The sequence below is a fragment of the Eretmochelys imbricata genome, chromosome 1 (assembly GCF_965152235.1).
Source record: "Eretmochelys imbricata isolate rEreImb1 chromosome 1, rEreImb1.hap1, whole genome shotgun sequence".
Lineage (NCBI taxonomy): Eukaryota > Metazoa > Chordata > Testudines > Cheloniidae > Eretmochelys > Eretmochelys imbricata.
The window spans coordinates 275,883,214-275,907,569 of NC_135572.1; the positions used below are offsets into that span (position 1 = coordinate 275,883,214).

The 24,356-nt window shown below is 40.9% G+C and overlaps 1 protein-coding gene across 1 annotated transcript in view; it reads right to left on the reverse strand.

Annotated features, from left to right (window-relative positions):
* CFAP54 (cilia and flagella associated protein 54) overlaps positions 1-24,356 on the reverse strand; it is a 192,905-nt gene that overhangs the window by 151,639 nt on the left and 16,910 nt on the right. Inside the window, exons 6-16 of the mRNA XM_077807684.1 lie at positions 23,412-23,555; positions 22,867-22,980; positions 22,667-22,768; positions 17,275-17,473; positions 12,841-12,936; positions 11,605-11,717; positions 11,328-11,499; positions 10,593-10,678; positions 8,580-8,714; positions 6,510-6,657; positions 5,621-5,688 (exon numbers count right to left, since the gene is read on the reverse strand). Of these exons, the coding sequence (XP_077663810.1) occupies positions 5,621-5,688; positions 6,510-6,657; positions 8,580-8,714; positions 10,593-10,678; positions 11,328-11,499; positions 11,605-11,717; positions 12,841-12,936; positions 17,275-17,473; positions 22,667-22,768; positions 22,867-22,980; positions 23,412-23,555 (1,377 nt within the window). The remainder of the gene's footprint in view (positions 1-5,620; positions 5,689-6,509; positions 6,658-8,579; positions 8,715-10,592; positions 10,679-11,327; positions 11,500-11,604; positions 11,718-12,840; positions 12,937-17,274; positions 17,474-22,666; positions 22,769-22,866; positions 22,981-23,411; positions 23,556-24,356) is intronic.

The following is a 24,356-nucleotide window of genomic DNA, read 5'->3' on the forward strand; positions in this document are numbered from 1 at the left end:
AGAATTGATTACCACCTGAAAAGCTGTTTTCATAAACAACAATAGTGAGGTTGTAGCGATAGGTTTGAAAGGGGGGTGGTTCCTATGAGTTTGGTGAGGATTACACTGAGATTTCATACAGGTACAGGATCAGACACAGAATGGTAATCATTGAGTTGACCTTTCAAGAATTGGGAAATGAGAGGGCGAGAGAAAATGGAAAACCCATCTACTGGCAGATGTAACACAAAAATGGAAGCCAAGTGACCTGTCACAAAACAAACTGAAAGGCCTGGTGCTTTCAGGTGCCAACATACAGTCTAGCACATACATAACTTCCATGTGATAAGGCGATAAATGTTGAGATCATGTCCAAATTGAAAATCTCTTCCACTTTGCTGCATACAGGGCTCTAGTGTATTCTTTTCTGCTTCTTATCAAGATGGTCTGAACCACTTGGGAGCACAATTGCTCCTGAGAATTCAACCAGAGATCATCCATGCATAAAATGGAGAGATTGGAGGTTAGAATGTAGAGACTTGCCTTGGTTCTGGGACAGAAGATCCTCAACTAGTGATAAAATTACTGGCAACTGGACAGAAAGCTGATATAGGGCCAGGAACCAATATTGTCTTAGCCACACCCATCCAATAAGAATCAATGTTCTTCTGTTTCTTTTCAGCTTCCTGAGTACCCTCACAATGAGAGGAACTGGAGGGAATGCATGTAGGAGATGACTGGATCATGGAGGAAGAAAGGCATCCATGATGGAACTCAGACTGTGGCCTGCCTTGAGCAAAATCTCGTGCACTTGTTGTTCAGGTTGGTCACAAATCAGTCTATTGCTGGATTCTCTGAGTGGTGGGAGTTCTGAAGGAGAATGTCCTTCCTGATTGACCACTCATGTTGATGTACACAAACCCTGCTGAGGGAATCTGCAAGTGTGTTTCTCACTCCTGGAAGGTGAAAAGCCTTCAGGGAAACATGATGAATGAACAAATTCCACATGAGGGTTGCCTCCTGGCACAGTTGACATGATCTTGCACCTCTCTGCTTGTTAAGATAAAACATGGTGGAGGTGTTGACTGTAGGAATTTGTATCACATAGTCCTCAATGGTAGACATAAACAACTTGCTAGCCTGAAGAACAGCTCAGACCTCTAGCACATTCATATGGAGTGACACTTCCTGGCTCGATCAAAGAGTTTGTTTCTGGAGTTGACCACAATGGGCTCCCCAAACTTTGGTATATGCATCTGTTATCAGAGTTATATTCAGTTTTGGGGACAAAAACAGAACTCTTTAGCACACATAATGAGGATCCAGCCACAAAATCAAGAGACTGAAGCATTTGTGCAGAAACACAAATCCACAAGTCCAAAGAGTGGTTGGACATAGCTAATAGATCCAGACCTATAGACAGTGGAGTTGAAGTTTGTCATGCAGAGTTATGTGTGGGCATGCAGAGTTATGTATGGGGCTATGTAACCCAAGAGCTGAAAGCTGACATGCACTGTTGTCTTAAGGCTGGACTTGAGGCTTCCAGAAAGGAAAGCTATAGATTGATACCTCCCTTTAGAAGGTAAGTTATGGCAGTCATAGAATCATAGAATATCAGGGTTGGAAGGGACCTCAGGAGGTCATCTAGTCTAACCCCCTGCTCAAAGCAGGACCAATCTCCAATTTTTGCCTCAGATCCCTAAATGGACCCCTCAAGGATTGAACTCACAACTCTGGGTTTTGCAGGCCAATGCTCAAACCATTGAGCTATCCCTCCCCCCAAGTCCTGGCAATGAGGTCTGCTCCGATTAAGATTATGCACTGTGTTGGATGTAATTGCGATTTGCCCAAATTTAGTTTCAGGCTCAGATGGGAGAACAGTTATCTTATGACTAGGATGCTGTTTTGCACCTAGTCACTTGATGCTCCACAAACTAGCCAATCACCCAAGTAAGGAAATATTTGAATGGCCAAACAGCAGTGGTGGGCTATCATTATTGCCATGCAATTGGTGAAGACTCTTGGGGCTGACGACAGTCTGAAGGGAAGCATTGTGTATCGGTAACAGTTGGTGCTGTTATGAATTGAAGGTACTTCCTGTGCCAAGGATGTATCACCATGTGGAAGTATGCATCCTGTAAACAAAGGGCAGCATACCAATTTCCCATCTCTAGGGAAGGGATAATAGAAACATGGGTGAAAATCCTGAACTTAATTTTCTTGATGAAATAGTTCAGCATTCTTAGATCTAGAATAGGGAAGAGGCCACCAGATTTTTGGGGGACCAGGAAATACTGGGAACAGAAGCCTTTTCCTCCATGTTGGTAAGGAACTTGTGCCTTCCTTCCAATTCTAGAAGAGACCATAGTTCTTGAAGTAATACAGACTCTGAGAAAGGTCCCTGAAAGGGATGGGGAAGGCTGATTGGAAAAAGAGAGACAGGTAAATTGGATAACATATCCCTCCTTTACTCTGTTGAGCACTCACATGTCTGACATGATGCTTTCCCAAGCACAATGAAAAAGGACAGACATGATCCAAAGAGAGGAGATATAGCTGGTGTGCTGTCCGACCAAGAAGTCAAAATGATTGCTTGGAAGTTGCAGCTGTTTGGTGAGAAAGTCCCCTTCACCCACCCACCCACACCCCGCCCAATGGAGAAGGCTGGCTTTCACTTAGACCTCTGTTGGAATGAGGTTCTGGAGTAAGATTGCAGCCTAAACTGACTCCTCTTTGTAACCAGAATATAAGGTCCTAATGAATGAAGTGTTGCATGAGTCCTTTAGTGTGTGCATAGCATCATCTGGTTAGCAGAAAACAGTTTAGAATCCTCAACAGGTAAGTCCTCTATTGCGTTCTGCAGCTACGTTAGAATATCAGAAGCCTATAGCCACAAATAACGCTGCATGTAGAGTGCAGTGGCTACAGAATGTGAGGCCATATCACTGGTGTTTACTGCTGCCTGAAGGGATGTATGAACCGTAAGATGTCCCTCAGAAACCAAAGCTAAAAACTATTCTTTATGTTACTCTGTCAACTTGTCAGCAAATTTAGAAATTGCAGAGAAATTAATAAAATTATATTTTTACAAGAGTCTGATAATGAGAAACTCTCATTGGAAGAGTGATGGTGGAATAAATTCTTTCTGTCATATAAATCCTGCTTCATAAATTCCTTAAACTTGGGAGTGGCCTTAGGGTGGGACTGATGGGACCTCTCAGTAGCAGCTGTGATCACCCAAAAGTATCAGGACCTGGATGGGTAAACAGCAGGTCAAAAACTTGTTGACAGACTTGGTATCGTCCATCCACTCACTTGGTCTACCTGGACTACAAACTGTATACAGATGCCAGAAACTAGGGGCTGTACTCTCCCAGGACCAGGAGAGGTGGGAGAGGGTGATAACATATGCCAGCCAGGCATTAAAACAAACAGATTGGAACAATAAAATTACAGCTCCTTCAAACGAGAATTCCTGGCTCTGGTCTGGTCAATCACCAAAAAGTTTAAGGGCTACCTGGGACCAACCTGCTTCACTACATATATGGATAACAATCCCCTGGAGCACATTGGCTCTGCCAACTTGGGAGCACTAGAACAATGCTGGATTTTAAGACTGGCCAACTACAATATCTCTGGAATTCTGGTCTGGCCAGAGACACACCATTGCTGATGCCCTGTCCAGACTGCTGACAACGCTGGAACCAGAAGCACTGGATGACCATGTACTGAAAGCCCTGACCGTGAAGTACTGGACTTAGAGATGCCATCCCCATTGAAGTGGTCCAGGCATGCTGCAAGTCAGTCCGAGATTCTACTAGGTAGGGATGACCAATCCGTGAAGGAGTGGTATAAAAACTGCTCAGTCTATACCAGCAGAAGAAACCCAGTGGTGGAGGACAGGGTCCCTGTGACAGGTTCCCCCCACCCCCAGGGGTGCCATTTGGAACTCGGATACCACTGAGCCCCCCTGACCGACCAGCCTGGGTTTCCCTTACTCTGTGCTGCTGTGACCAGCTTTCAAGCCTCCTTCCGGCACACATACAGGTGAAGACACACCAAGCTGCAGCTATATTCACACAGATGCTGAGAGCAGCTCTGCATGGGAGAGCACAGCTAAGGAATTGCCCAGCATGCAAGTGCACACCCCCTGTGGAGTGTAAACCCAGAATTGTATCATCTTGCACTACACAGAGAACCATACAGCGTAAGATCATAAAATTTGCCCTCTTCCTCAATGTGGAGAGAGATATGCAACAGCTCTCTGCCCCAAGTATAAGCTCCACACTGGTTTTAGAGACAAAACAAAACAAGTATATTAACTACAAAAGGTAGATTTTAAGGGGTTAGAAGTGATAGCAAACAGATCAAAAGGAGATTATCTTAGTAAATAAACAAAACTACAAACTGATCTTAACACACTAGATAGGTAGGATATAAATTAGCAAATTCTCACCCTGAGTGATAAACAGGCTGGCAGATCTTAAGGCACAAGTTGCCTTGGCTTTCTCAGGTTTTCATACACAGGCTAAAAATCCTTCTAACCTGGGACCATCACTTCCCACAGTTCAGTCTTTGTTCCTCAGGTGTTTCCAGGTGTGTTGTTGTAGGGAGAGTGAGGACTACCACCACCCCCGATGTCATTTTCCCCTTTTTATATTTTCTTCCCACTTGCTGGAAAGCTCTTTTGCTGTGACTTGGGTCAAGCAGTTCCCATTGTGTAGTGCCATCTCTGAGAGATTTCTATTATACACAGGTTTCAGAGTGACAGCCGTGTTAGTCTGTATTCGCAAAAAGAAAAGGAGTACTTGTGGCACCTTAGAGACTAACCAATCTATTTGAGCATAAGCTTTCGTGAGCTACAGCAATCCTTGTGCTTATGGGAAGAGGCAGGGCAGGGGAAGGTCAGGGATGTCCAGTTTTCAGCAATTAGAAAGTTGCCAACAGCACGCAGAGGAGAAGCAGCAGCACTGAGCTGGGGCAGAGATTGAGAAACCCCAGAGTGCTGGGGTGCAGAGTCACAACTAGGAGCTTCTAGGAGAGGAACCAGCTGTTTGCAAAAGGGGACTCTTATAAACATGCAGCCTGGAGCTGACAGGATAGCTGAGACCACACCAAAAGACCAATCAGTTTGCGCTCAGAACACAGGTGTCAACAAAGGTTATATTGATGGGGGCTAGATTGTAGTTGCCATGGGACAGAGTCTGTGTGTGGGTGGGGACCGTTTTCCTGTATGCGGTACCAAGTGCAGCCCCTGTTAAAGATCCTGGCCTGGGTCTGTTCTGTTTCACAAGTCCTTCCTACAGGATAAGGCCTGCTCTGACTGCAGCACAACAGAGAGAGTACAATGGAAAGAAGTATGGACACGGTATAAAGGAAGAATGAGCTTTAGCACAAAATATCTTTCAGATCACAAAGGACTGTACAAGGTCAGAAAAAAATAACTTCTCTGGGTTTACATGATGAAGATTTGAAGTATCTACAATTTTTCTCTGCTCTAGCATATCGGTGCAAACTGTTCGACTTTATAAAATTAAGTACTACATTTTATAGGAATGTTTCTAACTTTAAAATGTTTAGAAAGGGACATGTGCTATGGTTTCTGAAAATGTTATGCAAGTGGCAAAGAATTATATATTACCTTCAGTATTTCAGGAATGTCACAGATATGAGTTTGTGAAGGTAATACCGATTCATTTCTTTCTCCTGCTGGGTAAGAAAAAAAAGTAAAAGTAAAATGAAAATCAACTGCACTGAATTTATAAGACTAGTAATAATTGACTAGTTCTATTAATAACTGAAGACCTTGGAAGTGGGAGTTTTCTAGCACTTGACTGTGACATTAATCGTATTGTTTTGATTACTGCACATTTTTAATGCTCTAAAACAGGGGTTGGCAACCTTCGGCACACAGCCCATCACGGTAATCTGCTGACAGGCCCCGAGACATTTTGTTTATGTTGACTGTCCGCAGGCATGGCGTCCCACAGCTCCCAGTGGCCGTGATTCACCATTCCTGGCCAATGGGAGCTGGGGGAAACAGCTATCTGTTTGGCTTTCTGTCTCCTTCTCACTGGCTATTCTCTGGCTACTTCTCAGAGCTTCGTCTCACAAACAGACATACCTCCATCCAGCAAAACCCAGAGAAACTCCTCTGCCCACATAGCTCAGTTTCTGACTGGTCTTGCATATGGCCTATGTTTTGGGTGGTGGTTCATATTGTCTCCAGCTATCTTACTTCATAAAGGAGCTTAACTGCTTCTTCCATTGATCCTGAATGAAGGGCATCTGTCACACTCACCAACTTAAGTCTAAACAATTTATATTTTATAGCATTTATTTAAAATAAAATCAAGCATGCTGCTATCAACAACCAACCAAAACAAATAAATATATTCGAAAACCACAGACTTCAGTTCAGAAAATGGCCAACAAAAAAGAAAATTGATTAGCTAATTATACCTTATATTTAGATATTCCTTCCATACCTATTTCCAATAATACTCCCATTACCTTGTTGAACATTTTACCTGTTTTTGCAGATTTATTTGCACAGTCAGCTATGTTCTCCAATATCGCAGTCAGACGTAACGTGACCTCTGCAAGTACTACAACATTAGCATCTCCTATGTTACTGCTGTGAATTACTTCATTTATTATCCAAAGTATGTGAACCCACTAGAAGAAAAATATATAAAGCAAGAATCTTAAAGCAGTTCATAAAACTGAATTAAAAATATTCATATTTATGTATTCCAAACACTGATGATTTTTTGCACTCCAAATTGTTTAGAGACACTTGTAGATTGATCATAACACATGGAATATGATAGTACTTGGCCCTTGTGAAAACAGGGCACAAAAGGGGGAGGAAATTCCCCATGTACCTGCACAAGAGTTAGGCAAAATATAGGCCGTAATAGTCCTCATAGGAACTTTAATTTATCAGTTATGTGCAGTAACTTGCTTTATTTTTCCAAGTTACGACACTTAGTACTTTCACTTTTCCATGATTCCTCCGACATTCCTTCAGATCACAAGTTCTTTAGTTTGTTTTTTTCTTTCTTTCTTTCTTTTCTTTTTTTTTTACTTTGCAGAGGTTTTGTGCATGTTCTGCATGGGATACCTATTGTACTATATGCTGGTCTGACGGGATGCCAAATGCCATAGCAGATTTCATCAGATGCATAGAATTTGGAAGCAGTCATTGTAAGGAAAACACTGTTTTTCACCTTTTAGGCATGGAAGCCAGGGGGGATGTGATCCAATGTCGTTTGTGACCTACAGTGATCCTTAGATAGGATGAGATCCTTAACCCCACTCCAGTTCCTTTATGCTAGGTAAAAGGGATGGAGCAGCATAAAGGGATTCTAAAAACCCCAATACTCCTGGCCCAAGGACAGAAAACGACAGCCATAAAGCTGCCGTCCAAAGAACCCCTCTCAAGCCCTCATGTACTTGGGGAGGGAAGGGTGCCTGGGGCAGGGTCACAGGGCTAGAGATATTCTTGGCAGTGTTGCTGTCCACAGGTCAGCCCCGGGAGGCTGTCATAACACCTACAGGCCTCCAGGAGTCTGTGTTTAATTACAGCAGGGGTCTCTTCAGACTTTGGAGCACCCCAAGATCAAGCTGGCTCAAAGCCTCTCTGCCCTCCCACCTTTCCAAGAACTCTTTCCCCTGAACTCCAAGTTTTCTGCTGCACCCAGAGGGTACATCTACTCTGCAAAAAATCAATAAACCCACAGCTGCAAGTTTCACAGTCTGGGTCAACTGACTCGGGCTTGTGCTATGGGGCTAAAAATAGCAGTGTAGACATTCCTGCTCAGGCTGGAGCCAGGGTTCGGGAACTCAGCAAGATGGGTTTGTCTTAGAATGCAGGCTCCAGCCCAAGCAGAAACATCTACATACTATTTTCAGCCCCATAGTGCAAGCCCGAGTCAGCTAACCCAGGCTCAGAGACTCATTGCTGCGAGGCTGGGGTTTTGGGGTTTTTTTGGAAGTGTAGACATGGGTTTTTTTGTGCAGAGGCACACCACAAAACCTCACCCCACAGTATTTGGGAGATTTCCTTGAACCATATGACTTTTCCTTTCAATAAGAACAAGAACTTTTGTGTGGGAAGTGATTCCCCTAACACTGTGTACACAACCACCTTGAACAATCTGTTATTTTCATTTTGTCTGACTATCCCCCTATAACAGACTGGACTTCACAGAGAAATGGAACAGAGATCTGTTGTCTGCCTTGTCTCGCTCACTTTTTTTTTTTAAGGCGCTTTGAGGTGGGAGTGAAGGAGGGTTGTTCTCATATCACTAATGACATTACTAAGAATATGTGTATACATGTGAAGAAAATAGTGTAGAAATGAGAAATACTGTCATTAAAATTAATGCATTTTTTTATACTTTACAATGCATAAGTAACAGTTTGGAATTATATCCCTCACAGAAAGAACACAACTCTCATTTGTAACTAATGGGAGTTAGGTCTTTATCAAAAGGAAAATATACTTCTGCGATTTGAGACCTAAATTTTAACTTGGGTTAGCCATCATAAAATGCATTCATGCGAATGGAAATAGAATAAGAAAAAAGGAGTACTTTGTAAGCTTTGAATTTGTAGATATATTTTAAGTAGGCACTTCCACTCATTTGGATCCGCTGAACTCCTACTTTGCACTTCTGCCACAGAAACATTACTATATCAACAAGTATTTCTTTATCTGGTTGGAGAGTCTGGAAAAAAAAAAGATGTTACAATAGATGCATAAATGGGTACAGACAAATTAGTTTTTCGTACAGAAAATAAGCCAATTTATACTTTGCCACATGTAGTGTTCTTATATGGGATGCCATCAACATGAAATCTAGCCGATATTTTTTTAAAGAAGAGTTAAAAGTAGTTTCAGGTATAATATCTGTCCTCTGCCCCGACCTGCCAATTTGGGAGGGGGGTATAATAATTTTTTAATAATTTATTTTCTCTTGTTGCTATGTGAAAGATTCACACAAAGAAAAGGGTAGAGTAACTAACTACACAGGGAGACAGCAAAATTGACCATATGCAAAGTGCTGCAACAAGTAAACAAACTGGAAAAATATGAAAAATAATATGGGTTACTAGTTATATTAACCTTAGGAGTTTCTTGAGCGATAGTAAGTAAAAAAATGTAAGTGTGATTTTTAAGTTGAAAGTGTCTTTTCTTCTTTCTGCTTAGAATTTCTGCAGTATAAGCTCCCAGTTTGCCACAAACATTATGGGCTATCATTATGGCCTTATGAAGACTAGGAAAATATGCCAGCAAACATCTTAATTAAGAGTTGTTTAAAAGCATATTATTTCCTAGTAAAGATGCATTTTAACACCTTGAAATACATTTTATCTGGTTATACCCATATTTGTAAAGGTGTTAAAAACTGCTGTTTAAAAACGTGTTAGCATATAAATAAAACATGGGTATGTCTTCACTGCAGTGTTAACTAAAGTTATCTTCACTGGAGTTACTTCTCTTGAGTTAGCTTATGTTGAATGAGAGCAGCCATACTGAGAAATAACACTTGAACGGCAATGGTGGTGTTGCACTCACTTGTGTGCGATACCAACACTTCTGGGGTTGTACCCCAGGAGTCTTTGCACTGCAGTAAGCTCAACCAATCTAAGATTTCTTTCCCAGTGAATTGTAGGAGAACTTGTCTGTCCTTTCTGGGCACATAGGAGGAATTGTGGGAAGGTAGTGAAGAACTAGCAGTACTCAAGTGGTTTTAACCTGCATCCACACTACAGAGTGGTCATGTAAGCAGCTGACAAGTTGTGCTAACTGGAGCTTTAGCCTATACCCCCTAATTCTCTAGATACGTTCCACCATATTTGACACACTTGCTTCCCTGAGTGCAACACAGCAAAAAGGAATTTGGTCTCCTTCCTTGATTATTAGAAAGCTGCAGAGTGCCCGGTAATTTTTGAAAATGGCTTTAATAATTTTATAAAACTAGTTTAATTACATAGGACCAATCATGATAAAAAGTAAATTAAAACAAAGTAAATCACAATCAATCACATTTCTTATGCATTAATTAATTTCATTTTTGTTGTAATTTGTAAAGCTTGTCAACCATGCATAACTTCCTCTGACCTTGAATTACATATAATGGTACTGTCAGGAATTAGAGCCTGCTGCAGAGCCAGTCTCCAGGCAACCTAATGAGTGCAGCTGAGCTGCAGTAGGCTGCCTGATTGGCTGCGCCAACTGATTGGTTGGAGGAGTCTCTGAGGCCCTGCAGCAGTTCAGAGGATGCTCAAAGCACTTCCTAACACCTCTATTAGCTTCTGCTCCTGCCTTTGTTCTCTCCAGGTAACCCAATTCTGATCCTTGACTCTGATTCCTGACCTCTGACTTCGGCTCTGACCCTTGGCTCTGGCACCTGGCCTTTGACTCCAGCTCTGACCCTGGGTTCTGATTCCTGGCTACCCCAACTCCTGTTCTAACTGCTAGGCATGATCATTGGGCCTGACTCCTGCTCCAATCACTAGGCATGACTGCCCAAGTCCTAGTCATTTGACAGATACAATAGCAAGTACTGCATACAGCAGAAATGTGCTTAATTCTTTTATACCTGCTTAGATGTACATACGCAGGAAAACAGTGTGGTTGCCAAAGTGACAAGATCATCAGAAGGGTCTCCAGGCTTTAGGGATCCTTCTACAGTCACGATTGATAAAGGAGGAAAAAGTAAAATCAAGATATTATTTCCTCATACAAATTTAATAAAAACATGATGTTTTCAATGCAGCTGCTCCAACCTGCACCAGCTGCAATATGGTTCAGGAAATAGTCAATATGAAGGAGAAGCACGTTCCCCATCTTACACATTCCCCACTTCTGTGAAGAAGGCATATTTCTTTTCTGGTACAGGGAAACGTTTTCAAGATGCGTGTAATTTTGTGGATGACAGAATACAGGTTTAACTGGCAGCACACTTTAACAAGTTCTTCTTGTTTAAATTAAAAGAAATCTCAGATGTATGAACAATAAGAAAGTGCAAAATAAAGTCAGACAAGCCTCTTCCATCCCAGGCTCATTTTTTCCCTGGGAACCCCCTGTCTGAAAATATCAGTTAGCATCTCCCCCGTTTATTGGAAATGTCATTAAGTCATGTTTTGACAAGTGAAAGTAAATAAGGCACAGTTCAGTAGGTCATAATTTCTTAACTGTTAGTTACAGTGGCAGAAAATTGTATACTGTATTTTAAAGAACTTCTCCATAACAAATAACAAAGCTTCTTGCTACAAAAAATTATATCTGAAATGTGATTATTTCAACTCCATAGCTGTAATGATCTACAACACACCTTGAAGTGCAATTGTTCTTCTTCCAGAACTGCGAGATACTGTGGCTTCCTTGAAACTATGTTCCTGGAGAGAGAGGCCATGTTTAGATCTTCTTGTAGACACGAGAGGCTGCATCGCAATAATAAGCCTGAGTTCCATTTCTGCTTTCTTCCATACTGGATCATCTTGATTCTAACAGTTTAAACAGAAATAGGTAATGGAAATTTGCTTTAATAATTTATGAACCTAAGTACATTTTAATACCCTCATATACACCATATAGTAAATTTGGATTACCTGAAGAAAATTAGCAATCAGTCCAACAGTAGAATCGAATACATCCCACTCTTCATAGCTGAAAGCTAACTTTATAAACTTCATAGCAGCTTCTCCAGAAACACCATTTTTCCCTACAACAATGGCAAATAAAAATATAATTCTTTTAAAAAATATAACATTCAGTAAAATTAAAGCTATTTTTAGCATCTGCATAATACATAACTGCATAATACATAACTAAGATTCCACCCAAGAATTCTGCAGACATTGAACAACCTTGTGGGTTTCTCAAAAACTCCACAAAATAGACTTTTTGTATTATATTGCTGGATATTTTTCAGTGTTTATAAGACTGGACTGCCATACCTGCATTGTCATGTTACATTCCAAAAGTCCACGTTGCTGTTGAAATTAATGAGTCTTTTTGATGAAGTCATGGACCTAATTCTATCTGCCTCCAGAAATAACCTCAAAATGGTTGCAACCATAGTCCCCACATATGCCCCTCCTTCCAATTATTACTTTTAAGAATGTGAAAAACTTGTGCAGAAATGGCTAAATAGTTCTCATTGCTAGATCTGCAAATATACATATACATACTGGAGAGCCTCTTCTCCCTACCCTCTCAAGTGAATCCATATAAGAGCAGGGCAGAATAGGGAGTCTCAAGCTCCTTTCTGCCATAGGCAAGGGCCCCAGGTAGGAACATTCAGCAGTGTTCCACAGTCCCAAGACAGCGTTCTAGTGAGTGAACTCCAAAGGGTATTCCTTTGGTTGAAGGTGCTGGGAAGAGGTTTAATGTTTGGCAGCAGGTATCTTTTTGAAGAATACTAAGGACTGCTCCAAGGCCACATCGTTCTGTTCTACACAGATATGATAACTCAAGGACTCTCTGCTCAGCCACGTCCACCCCTCTCTCCTCCCTAAGCACATCTCACAATTATAACATCAGAAACTGGCCTTTGATATTTGTAAAGCACTTGAAGATCTCTGGATCAACTGTGCTATCTATGTTCAAAGTAGTAGCATTTTATTATAATGCCTGTATGTTTACAACTTGCTATTTCAGTAAAGCTTGTAATAGCTTTGTAATTAAAATTGAAACAATATTTAATGATTAGTTCTGATTGTCTGAATACTAACAGAAGGTAGGATCTTGCAAACTTTGTAGGCATAGAACTATCACTGGAGTTCGGCGTGCTGAAAGTTTGCATGACTGGGTTCAAAATGCTTTGAAAACCCAAACTAATATACCTGTTAATATCAGCTGCAGAAGTGTCGACGACGCATTTATTACACCAGAAGACTCAGTACAATAACTTTCTTGTGTACTAGCAAAGCTGCCACCTCCTAAAACAAAAGTAACCCATCAGATAATAATAGAATTTATTTGATGTTATATTTTATTTAGTCATAATCAGAAACCAGAATTCCTGTTGTACAGGAAATTTTGAAATTAAAAAAATATCATCATAATGAAAACTCGCAATTTCAAAATTCACATGGAACAAAGGGAGTCCAAAATTTTTGTTTTGAAAAAATCAAAAAAGACATTCTGTTTTGACTTTTTCCTCAACAAAATTAATGAGTCTCCACAAGCTGCCCAGAGCTCAGGCAACCCATATTCTGGACTATATAAGAACATAAGAATTTAAAAACAGCCATACTGTGTCAGCCCAAAGTTCCATCTAGCCCAGTATCCTGTCTTCCGACAGTGGCCAATACCAGGTGCCCCAGAGAGAATGAACAGAACAGGCAATCATCAAGTGATCCATCCCGTCGCCCATCCCCAGCTTCTGTCAGACAGAGGCTAGGGACACCATCCCTGCCATCCTGGCTAATAGCCATTGATGAACCTATCCTCCATGAATTTATATAGTTCTATTTTGAACCCTGTTATAGTCTTGGCCTTCACAACATCCTCTGGCAAAGAGTTCCACAGCTTGACTGCGTTGTGTGAAGAAATATTTCCTTTTCTTTGTTTTAAACCTGCTGTCTATTAATTTCATTTGGTGACCCCTAGTTCTTATGTTATGAGACACATTAAATAATGCTTCCTTATTTACTTTCTTCACACCAGTCATGATTTTATAGACCTCTATCATATCCCCCCTAAGTCGTCTCTTTTCCAAGCTGAAAAGTTCCAGTCTTATTAATCTCTCCTCATACGGAAGCCATTCCATACCCCTAATCGTTTTTGTTGTCCTTTTCAGAACCTTTTCCAAGATATCTTTTTTAAGATGGGGCAACCACATCTGAAAGCAGTATTCAAGATGTGGGCATACCATGGATTTATATTGAGGCAATATGATATTTTCTGTCTTATTATCTATCCCTTTCCTAATGATTCCCAACATTCTGCACATTGAGTGGATGTTTTCAGAGAACTATCCTCGACTCCAAGATCTCTCTCGAGTGGTAACAGCTAATTTAGACCCCATCATTTCATAGATATAGTTAGGATTATGTTTTCCAATGTGCATTACTTTGCATTTAATCAACATTGAATTTCACCTACCATTTTGTTGCCTAATCACCCAGTTTTGAGAGATCCTTTTGTAGCTCTTTGCAGTCTGCTTGGGACTTAACTATCTTGAGTAGTTTTATATCATCTGCAAATATTGCCACCTCACTGTTTACCCCTTTTTCCAGATCCTTTATGAATACGTTGAATAGTACCGGTCCCAGTACAAACCCTTGTGGGACACCACTATTTACCTCTCTCCATTCTGAAAACTGACCATTTATTCCTATCCTTGTTTCCTATCTTTAAACCAGTTACCAACCCATGAGAGGACCTTCCCTCTTATCCCGTGACAGCTTACTTTGCTTAAGAGCCTTTGATGAGTGAACTTGTCAAAGGCTTTCTGAAAATCTAAATACACTATATCCACTGGATCCCCCTTCTCCACATGCTTGTTAACCCCCTCAAAGAATTCTAGTAGATTGGTGAGGCATGATTTCCCTTTACAAAAATCATGTTGACTCTTCCCCAACAAATTGTGTTCATCTATGTGTCTGACAATTCTGTTCTTTACTATAGTTTCAACCAGTTTGCCTGGTACTGAAGTCAGGCTCACTGGTCTGTAATTGCCTGGATCACCTCTGGAGCCCTTTTTAAAAATTGGCATCACATTAGCTATCCTCCAGTCATTTGGTACAGAAGATGATTTAAATGATAGGTTACAAACCACAGTTAGTTGTTCTGCAATTTCACATTTGAGTTCCTTCAGAACTCTTGGGTGAATACCATCTGGTCCTGGTGACTTATTACTGTTTAGTTTATCAGTTTGTTCCAAAACCTGCTCTAAGGACACCTCAATCTGGGACAGTTCCTCAGATTTGTCACCTAAAAAGAATGGCTCAGGCTGGGGAATCTCCCTCACATCCTCAGCCATGAAGACTGTTGCAAAGAATTCATTTCTCCGCAATGTCTTTATCGTTCTTGAGTGCTCCGTTAGTATCTTGATTGTCCAGTGGCCTCACCATTGTTTAGCTTCTGATGCACTTAAAAAAAATTTGCAATTACTTTTTGAGTCCTTGGCTAGCTGTTCTTCACATTCTTTTTTGGCCTTCCTAATTATATTTTTACACTTCACTTGGCAGAGTTTATGCTCCTATTTACTTTCCTCACTAGGATTTAACTACCCAGAAGGTAGGAAGCCCAAACAAGCCTGGCTCAAACCGGGGCTTCCAGAGCTACAGGGATCCCAGTTGTGTGGCAGCCCACAATACCAGCAGACAAGCTGTCAGGAAGCCTGCCTGGTTTCTGTTGGAAGATTCAATAAAGCCAACACATTCCCACAAGATATTTTTAATTTGATTATCAGCATTTTCTGACAGAAAAATGCTTTGTTAGAAAACTTCTGACCAGCTCTAGTCATAATGATCTTGGAAGTAAAATACAATTATTAAGTGTATTTACTTTATACATGTTATTTTATTACCAAAACATCTTCCACTCCATGGTTCTAATTCTGTCCTTATTTACACCTCCATAGAACGCTACTGACTTAAATGTAGAGGCATGGGGTGAAAATCAGTGCAAACTGTGACCCCTCAAGTGTCCTTTTGAGCAACTATTTTATGTGGTAAATAAACTGGATTAGATAGAGTCACTCTGAAATTACACTTATGCAACTGAAGTTAAAGGTAGTGGGGATATGTGGGTTTGACTTAGGACAGAAAATGACCTGACCTATATACCCAAACACATGAGATTAAAAATGTTTTAAGCAGTGCCAGGGCAAATCAAAGAAATAGAGATCTTTGGTTTATAATTTGAAGCATTCTAGGCATTCACATAATAATAATCAACTAAGCATTTGGCTGCAAAGACCTACTGCCACATGAAGTTTGCACAAAAGAGACTTGTCAGCACATCCCAAGAGAAATGTGCAGCCATCAGCTGGGATTTTAATTCAGAGGTGGGCAAACTACGGCCCGCAGGACCGTCCTACCCAGCCCCTGAGCTTCTGGCCTGGGAGGCTAGCCCCTGGCCCCTCCCCCGCTGTTCCCTCTCCACCGCAGCCTCAGCTCACTGCTCTGCCGGTGCAATGCTCTGGGCGGCGGAGCAGTGAGCTCCTGGGGCAGCGCAGCTACAGAGCCCAGCCTGACCTGGTGCTCTGTGCTGCGCAGCGTGGCTACCTGTCCTGGTGCAGCCACGCCACCAGCCACCAGTGATCCAGGCAGCACGGTAAGGAGGCAGGGAGCGGGGGGGTTGGATAGGGGTCAGGGCATCCAGAGGGCAGGAACAGGGTCGTTGAATGGGGGCAGGAGTCCTCAGGGGGCAGTCAGGAAGGGGGGGAGGTCAGGGGACAGAGAGCAGGGGGTGGATGGGGCAGAGGTCCCCGGAGGTCCAGCAGGGAACAGCGGGGTTGGATGGGGCAGGAGTCCCGGGGGTGCTGTCAGGGGGCGAGAAGCAGGAGGGGTTGGATAGGGGGTGGGGGCCGGGCCATGCCTGGCTGTCTGGGGAGGCACAGTCTCCCCTAAGCATCCCTCCATACAATTTCAGAAACCTGATGTGGCCCTCAGGCCAAAAAGTTTGCCCGCCACTGTTTTAATTACATGATTAGTTGATTTGTGCATGTTTTTTTTTAAAAAAGCAGCTATTTAAATGGTTTTACCAGCAATAAAACATTCTTTCAGTATGAAATTCACTCCTCCCCACACAAAGCTTGACTAAATGTACTTTGTTCAGGGAATGAAGTGGATGTCAAATGATGGAATGCACCATCACAACCTACAAGCTGGCTATAGGACTGCATCGTAGCCCATTGGAAACTAGCATTCTAGCCCACAGGCTAAAATAGCAACCACAGTCGCTCTCCACATCCTCTATGCTGGAATGACTGGATACAGATAAGCATATATCAAGTGGGTCCTACCCTGGGTCATCACAAAGACCCCTTCCATGCTGAGCTATTCAGAAAAGGTGCAGACTTTCTGTGAAGCACAAGGAGTTATTCCAGATATACACTGGTAAAACTGAGAGCTGAATCTGGCCAAAGGTTTTAACTTAATTATATCAAATTTTGGGAAGGTATAATTTAAAAAAAAAGTAAGTTTGATTTGATCAGTGCTATGATTATAATTGAAACACATACTTCTGCAGGTGAGATTTTTCTTTTATGGGAGTAAGAAACACTGAGGTTCTTTACCAGTGTATTTTCATTTTTATGCCATTACCTGCCAGGATATCCATGCCTGCAAAAAAGAGCTCTGAAACCACATCACGAATCTCAGTTTCCTCAGGAACAGGTGGGGCAGGGCGCAACACTTGTCGATTACTATCAGAGAGAGCTTCTAGGATGGCAAGGAAATGGGCTGCAGTGCCATCAAACATCTCTGTCAGCAGCCGTTCTGTAACAGTGCGAGGCCATGGCAACTAAACAAGAGATAAATCTTTGTAAGGTTTTGTCATATTTCAAATGCATTACAATTAAGCTGTTTTTTCAAAACAGCTCTCTGTGAAAAAGTGAATTCAAGTACAAGAAATAACTGCAGTATACATCGTGGTTGTGAATTCTATGATCCAGAGGTATAGCAAAGTATCAGGCCAAGTTTGTAACGTACCTTAGGAAGGCATGAATTTCACAATAACTACATACACTGCTGCACACTATTCTAGTTACAAAACAAAACAAAACAATGAAAATTATGAAAGGAAAAAACGTATTAAGCCTATGTAATTCAAAGCTATCCAGATCGTGTCCTGTAATCACATGGGCTTGATCACTGGGAGCTGAGGACTCTCAGCGCTTCACAGGAAGTCAGTGAATATTGACAGTGATCAGCACCCCACAGGACTAAAGCTACAGTCCATTAGGTTGCTTCTTTGGGCTGTACATTTTCCAATCAACATAATGTAAAACATAAGACAATACACACAAAACCATATGCACTATGTTTGGCTGCTAAGTAATGAGAAATCTATAAAATAAAATAAAATAAAATAAAATAAAAAAAACTGATTTCATGATGCTTTGTTTACATGACTGTTTTTTCCTTGTCAAAATCATTATCAGGTATGGAGCAATGAAGTGGAGACCCAGTATTTAATGGTCACCTGCTCCATCTCATCATCACTCCAGTTATAACAATTTATTTGACATTTTATCAAATAAAAAGCCTTCAGTAAGGTTTCCAGGACCATCTAAACATTATAATGTTAGGGAATTTCCTTCCTGCATTGGTGGAGCCACATCCTTTATTTTAATTTTCAAATTAGGCACTTTAATGCAAGCAAAGCTAAGATGTATACCCAATAAAAAGGGAATAATTTGTGCCGTATCTGGCAGCATTTCAGCAATTTATATGCTGATGGATTGTATTTTTATTGTAACATAAATTATACACCCATCTTTTCAAACAGGCTATCTCTTTAGAGGTAGCTACTTATCTTTTGAAAAGAAAGAGCAACCATTTCTACAGGGCGGAGGGTAAATCCACGTTTTACTGGCAACCTCATTCCAAACCAAAGACAAGAAATATTTTTAAACAATTCCTTATAATTATACATGCAGGTTTAAAATTTCCCAAGTACACTACATTGGATTTAAAAACCTAACATTTGTTGCTAAATTATTATATCCCCAATGGTTCTTTCCACAGCATTGAGGAAATAATTACAGTCCCAAACCTGCAACTGACTATATGCAACAGAACCCTGCCCCCACGTATAGTCGTTGACAGTTTATGCACAAAACACAGATTTTATTTAAATAAATGCCTGAGGTTGGGAGGGTAACTATACACAGCAGCGATAGCAATACTGTTTTAGCTGTAAACAGTTCCCTGTGGTGTTTGCAATCCAAATATTACAGCATTGTAGGGGTGAAGGAAAAAATGAAAATTATTAAAAACTATTGTAAAATGAGCCAGTCTATTTTCATTTTCCAAGTTAAATTAAGAGCTAAAAGTACATGGAACTACACACATACTAAAAGTTAAGCGTGCGCTTATATATTTTGCTGGATCAGGACCAGACCACTCAGCACCTTGCAGGATCAAACTCTTATCAGGCATTCCAGTCTAAATATCCCTACATTGTGGCTTTGCTACACAAATGTTTCATTTGCTGCAAGCTGAGGTATAAAACTACTCGCACAAGCCTGCCGTGCACTTAAGTGTCCAGGTGGACGCTGCTGCTGCACACTAACAGTTCCCTAGTGCATTTTGATCTATGGCTGTTTCAAAGCTGGATAAATCAAAGGGCACTAGAAAACTTTTAGTTCATGGCAGTAGGGTCCATACTGACAGAGTGCACGGCACACTAATGCAGGGTAGATTTACGCCCCGGTTTGCCATGAGTGAAGTGTTCATACAGACAAGCTCTCTGTCTTCTTATCATACTATGAGTACTGGACTACACATGTTTTATATTATTAAAATGTCAAAAAAATTGCTTTAAAAGTGAACCAATGCAGGCAAATATAGTCCTATAGATTTTTCTCCATTTATTTGAACATTAGTAAATCTACAAAATGTGCAGAAATATTTCTGAAAATGGTATCGCATTTAAGGTTCACAACCCTGAACAAATAATCAAACTATAAAAGCATGTAAAAACAAACAACATGAAAATTCAATACTTCTGTTTGCTAAGGCCAAGAAAACAGGCATGGCAAGTAGTGGACAAAAACGTCACATTTTAAAAGAATTATTAAGAAATTGATTCCTAACAATCAGTCACTTTTAAAACCAGGCATTAAGTAAAGTCCGAAACTGATACAGAGTTATGTGAAATCTTTAGGAATTACATTGTAAACTGAATTATCTCCTGACCCTGACCACAGACTTCAAAGCCTGCAGAAGCAACACCCCCATTAGAATTGTACACCTGCTTCCCCAAGTCCTGCTGAAGGACATCACCCAAAAACAGCTAAGTTTTACTGAGCCAAATCCTTGAGAAATCTGGTAGTCTTTACATATGCAAACCACACCCTCCTGAGGTTTCAGATAAGTGAGGTTTGGATCAACTGGAATGTGCTATATACTCAGCAATTTAATATGAAAGTATACATGACTGAAATCACATATGACCTGATATTGAAGCCCTTGGTACTCTTTTATACCAATGTATCATACAGATCACTTAAAGTTTGATCAGAGCAATCAGGTCACATCTGAAATGTGTCAGGATGATGATGTTATAGCTTTACTATTAACTACAGTAAGGCTAAGTTTTTGTCACAGATACTTTTAGAAAAAAAGTCATGGAAAGGTCACTGGCAATAAAATTCACGGAAGCCCGTGACCTGTCTCTGACTTTCACTAAAAATATCCCTGACAAAATGGGGAGGTGGGTTCAGCACCCACTCTTGCTGGGGCTCCCGGGTCCCCCACTGCTGTGGGGAGTGGGAGCTCTGGGGTCCCCCTACTCACAGGGGATGACTCCTGTGGGGTCTCCTTCCCCACAAGATGGCTGGGAGCTATGGGGGGCCATCACTGCGGCTGGATAGCTGCAGGGTCCTCCCGCCGCCTGCCGCGGCTGGGCAGCTTCGGGAAGACCCCTGCCTCCCACCGTGTCTGGACAGCTGCGTGGGGAGGATGTCCCCTGCCACCCACTACAGCTGGGCAGCTGTGGGGAGGTCCCCCCACCTGCCACAGCTGGGCAGCTTCTGGGGTTCCCCACTGCCTGCCACAGCTGGGAAGCTGTGGGGGTCCCCCCGCCACTCCACTGGGCTGGGCAGCTGCAGGCTCCCCTGACCAGAGTGGGGGCTGGGAGCTCCAGCCCCAGGCAGAAAATGTCACAGAGGTCAAAGGAAGTCACGCAATCCATGACTTCCTTTGACCTCCGTGACATAATCGCTGCCTTAACTATAAACAATATCAGCTGAGGAATCCCATGAATTCATAATGTTATTTCTGATGGAACTTATTTATATACCTGTTTTTCCCAATACTCAGACTTTTTTCTATTAGTAAAGAAGCAATAACATAGTATATACAAATGATACTAATATTTAATAGCATATTATTTTCCAGCAAAAATTATACTCTTCTGATTTTGAATATGACTGCGGTTTATCAAATATAGTGCTTTCATTCTCAGGCTAGCCCAAAAGCACTTTATGAATAAATAAGTTAGATAATGATTGTGCATGTAAATAAAGCTCACCAACAATTCACACAGCTCTGTATATTTGCAATTGACAGAATAAATGATGAGACAGAAATGGGAGTTATGCACGGAGACGTCTAACTTCTGCCTTGATGGCCTCTCAACCGAGACAGAAAAGACCTCTTGTCTCGCATCTCACCCAGAGGATGGTAGTGTAGCACTTACCTATGCCTCTTGGTATTGCTATATTTGCAGTGAGTAAGAATGGAAACCATAGGACCAAATTAACCACAGGTTTACAGCACCAAAAACTCTGATGCGGGTCCACAGCATAAAGCCTTCCAGCAGTGGAGGCTGCAATGATGCAAAGTGACTGCAACCTTCTTCCTACCTGGATGAGGGCTGTGTAGTGCCAATGCAGCCCAATAAGTGGAAAGCACTGAGCAGCAAGAGAGAGTAGCTAGAGAGTGTGCTGGTTCGAGCCTCCTGGAGTGTTTCCCATTTGGCAGAGCGGCTATGTAGCCCTAGCAAAAATTAAAGTTGCCCCAACTCCAGATGAAACCACAAGGGAAAAAGCAGAATTACCATCTGCCTTTCTTGGGGTGAATCACCCCTGGAGTGTAAAGTGCTTCTCTGGCTCTGGGAACTGTAAATCACAGATAGCTTCCATTAGATCCACATGCAGAGAATAAGTTTAATGCACTAGTCTCCTGCATGACAGAGTGGTAGGAAGGAAGGATAAATGCGGCTATTAAAGCTAATAAAGTAGGTCTGGAAGTTGTCCAAAGAAAGTAAGTATGCAAAAATATTTAATATTATGAAAGAACGTGTTTCTCTATACTAATTTACAAGGCATCTCCCAATGGAACACTTGGCTGTGGCAACTAAGATTGTTGGCAATAGAATGTGAGTTGGGGAAAATAATGATTTTCATCAAAGGCTATTTCGTACTTTGTACTCATTTATAAAAGTCACAGAATCCTAAGGGGGAGTGACGAATCTCTGAAAAATATATCTTTCAAGGTTTGAGAGGAGTACTGCGACACAAAAATCCACTGAAGATTTGTTGAAGCTAGTCCGGAATCTTTAATGTAGTTAAACACAGTAAGGAAAAGTCAAGGGGCCATACACCATGGATGAATTTGAACAATATTTTTAAAAATTATATTATCTTTAAATACCGTAGAGTTGTGGCTATTTTGTAGTGTACAGCCAAGAACATTTATCCTACACAAATAACTCACACAGCCACTAAAGAAAACAAACCCTGAATGATCCAATATAACCATATTGCCTATTATAATTATTACTCCCTTAAGTTGGTTCTGAGTCTTAATGGTAAAGTTAATATGTTATTTATAAGGCTGGAAAGGGAAAACAAATCATTCTGTTTGCAGATAATGCTGTATGCCCACAAAAGATGTGTCTTAGGCAAAGCTATGTCATATCATTACTAAAAATAAGTAATAAATAGATCAAAAAGAAAAAAAGATTTACACAAAATTCTAAACTTACATTTTGTGCTTCCTTTAGATTAACCCTTAATTTTGGTCGAAAAAATCCTTTGGGCTTTCTTCTGGATTCATATACCGCTCTCTTGAAAACCATTACTGCCATCTGACTCAAAGAGAAGCATGTGAGTAAAAACTGTATTATGTATTCCGCTTGTTCAGCTGTATGTACTATAATTTTTATAAATTGTGACATGTTTATACCTTTATAGTGGCCTCTCTAAAAACTTTTTTTGTTTCTGAATTTTGTGGTGAAGAACTCATGCTTTCCAACTGCTTTAGTTCATCAATTTTACTCAGACCACGACGAGCAAATACCTATATAGCACAAAAATTGGATAAAGAGTTGTTTTACCTATCTTGATATTATAGTTCTGTGCTCTGCTTGCTATGAGAGGGAGAGTATAATAGCCACACCACCTCCTCATCCTTGTGTTCAGAGAACAATAAAGACTGAAATAATAGCCAGCTCCTGTACAACGGATGCAAGGAGAGAGAAACTCCTTACTCTCTCTCCTTTAGTGCAACTGCTGAGGGGCTGGCCACAGTCAAGCCCTGAACACTTAGAATGTTTATGTACATATTAAAATGTACTACTGTGCTTTAATTTGAATTGATTAGTTCAATTTATACAGCAAAACATATTGTAGTAGCCTAACTACATTTCTGAATGCAGATAAAAAGCAAATATCATAATAAAATTTAATATTTAAATAAATATGCAGTTTGCCATTTATTGTTACAAATACCTCTCCATGGATGCTGGCTTGGCAGTCATAATAGCAATAACAAACTGCAGTGTAAAGGGTAGTTCTCCATGTCAAATAGTGTACAGCTAAAAGTGGGACTGATGATTCCATACATATGCTGGCCCACAATAGGTATTCCAGCACCTGTGATGGGAAAAAACAATTATAAACAAAACACTATAAAGAACTGCTCAAAATGTATTAACAGTATAAACTTGAAACAGTTGTGTTTTATAGAAGGGCTGAGAAAAGTATTAAGCATTGACATGCATTTCCTATTGCTCAAAGATGCACATAAAAACATGGTCTTAAATAACGGAGCAAATTAGAACACGAAATCACAGAAAGAGAGTTAATATTTCATTCATTTTACTTTCAGTCATTTATGAATTTTTCCACCTAGAACTGTGTTCATTTTCATCTCTAGACCTGAAGAACTCTATGTAGTCTCTTTCATCAACAGAAGTTAATCCAATAAAAGATATTACATCACCCACCTCGTCTCTCTTCATCTTCACCTGACATTTTATGGTCTGAGATATCAAAACAATCCCAGTTCACTACAGAACTGTTTCCTCATTTAGGGCTTGATCCTGCTCTCATTCAAGTCAATTGCAAAACTCCTACTCACTTGAAAAATGCAAGATCAAGCTCTTCAGGCTTTTATTCCGCAAAGCACTGAGCACTTCTTATGAGGCGCTGAGCACACTCTATTCTCACTGTCTTCAGTGGGTGCAGGAGGTTCAGACCTTCAGTTTGGGGAAATTCATCCCCTTCTCTAAACCTACTCTTCACAGCAAAGACCTTTTGATATAATTAGCCCTACTAAAAGCCAGGTCTAGCTTGATTTCTACAGAATCGCAACACTTCATCCTACTGAACAGCATTTTCCTCTCTTACTATCTTTGGGCCTGATGCTCTAAGAGATGATGAGCACTCTCGTTT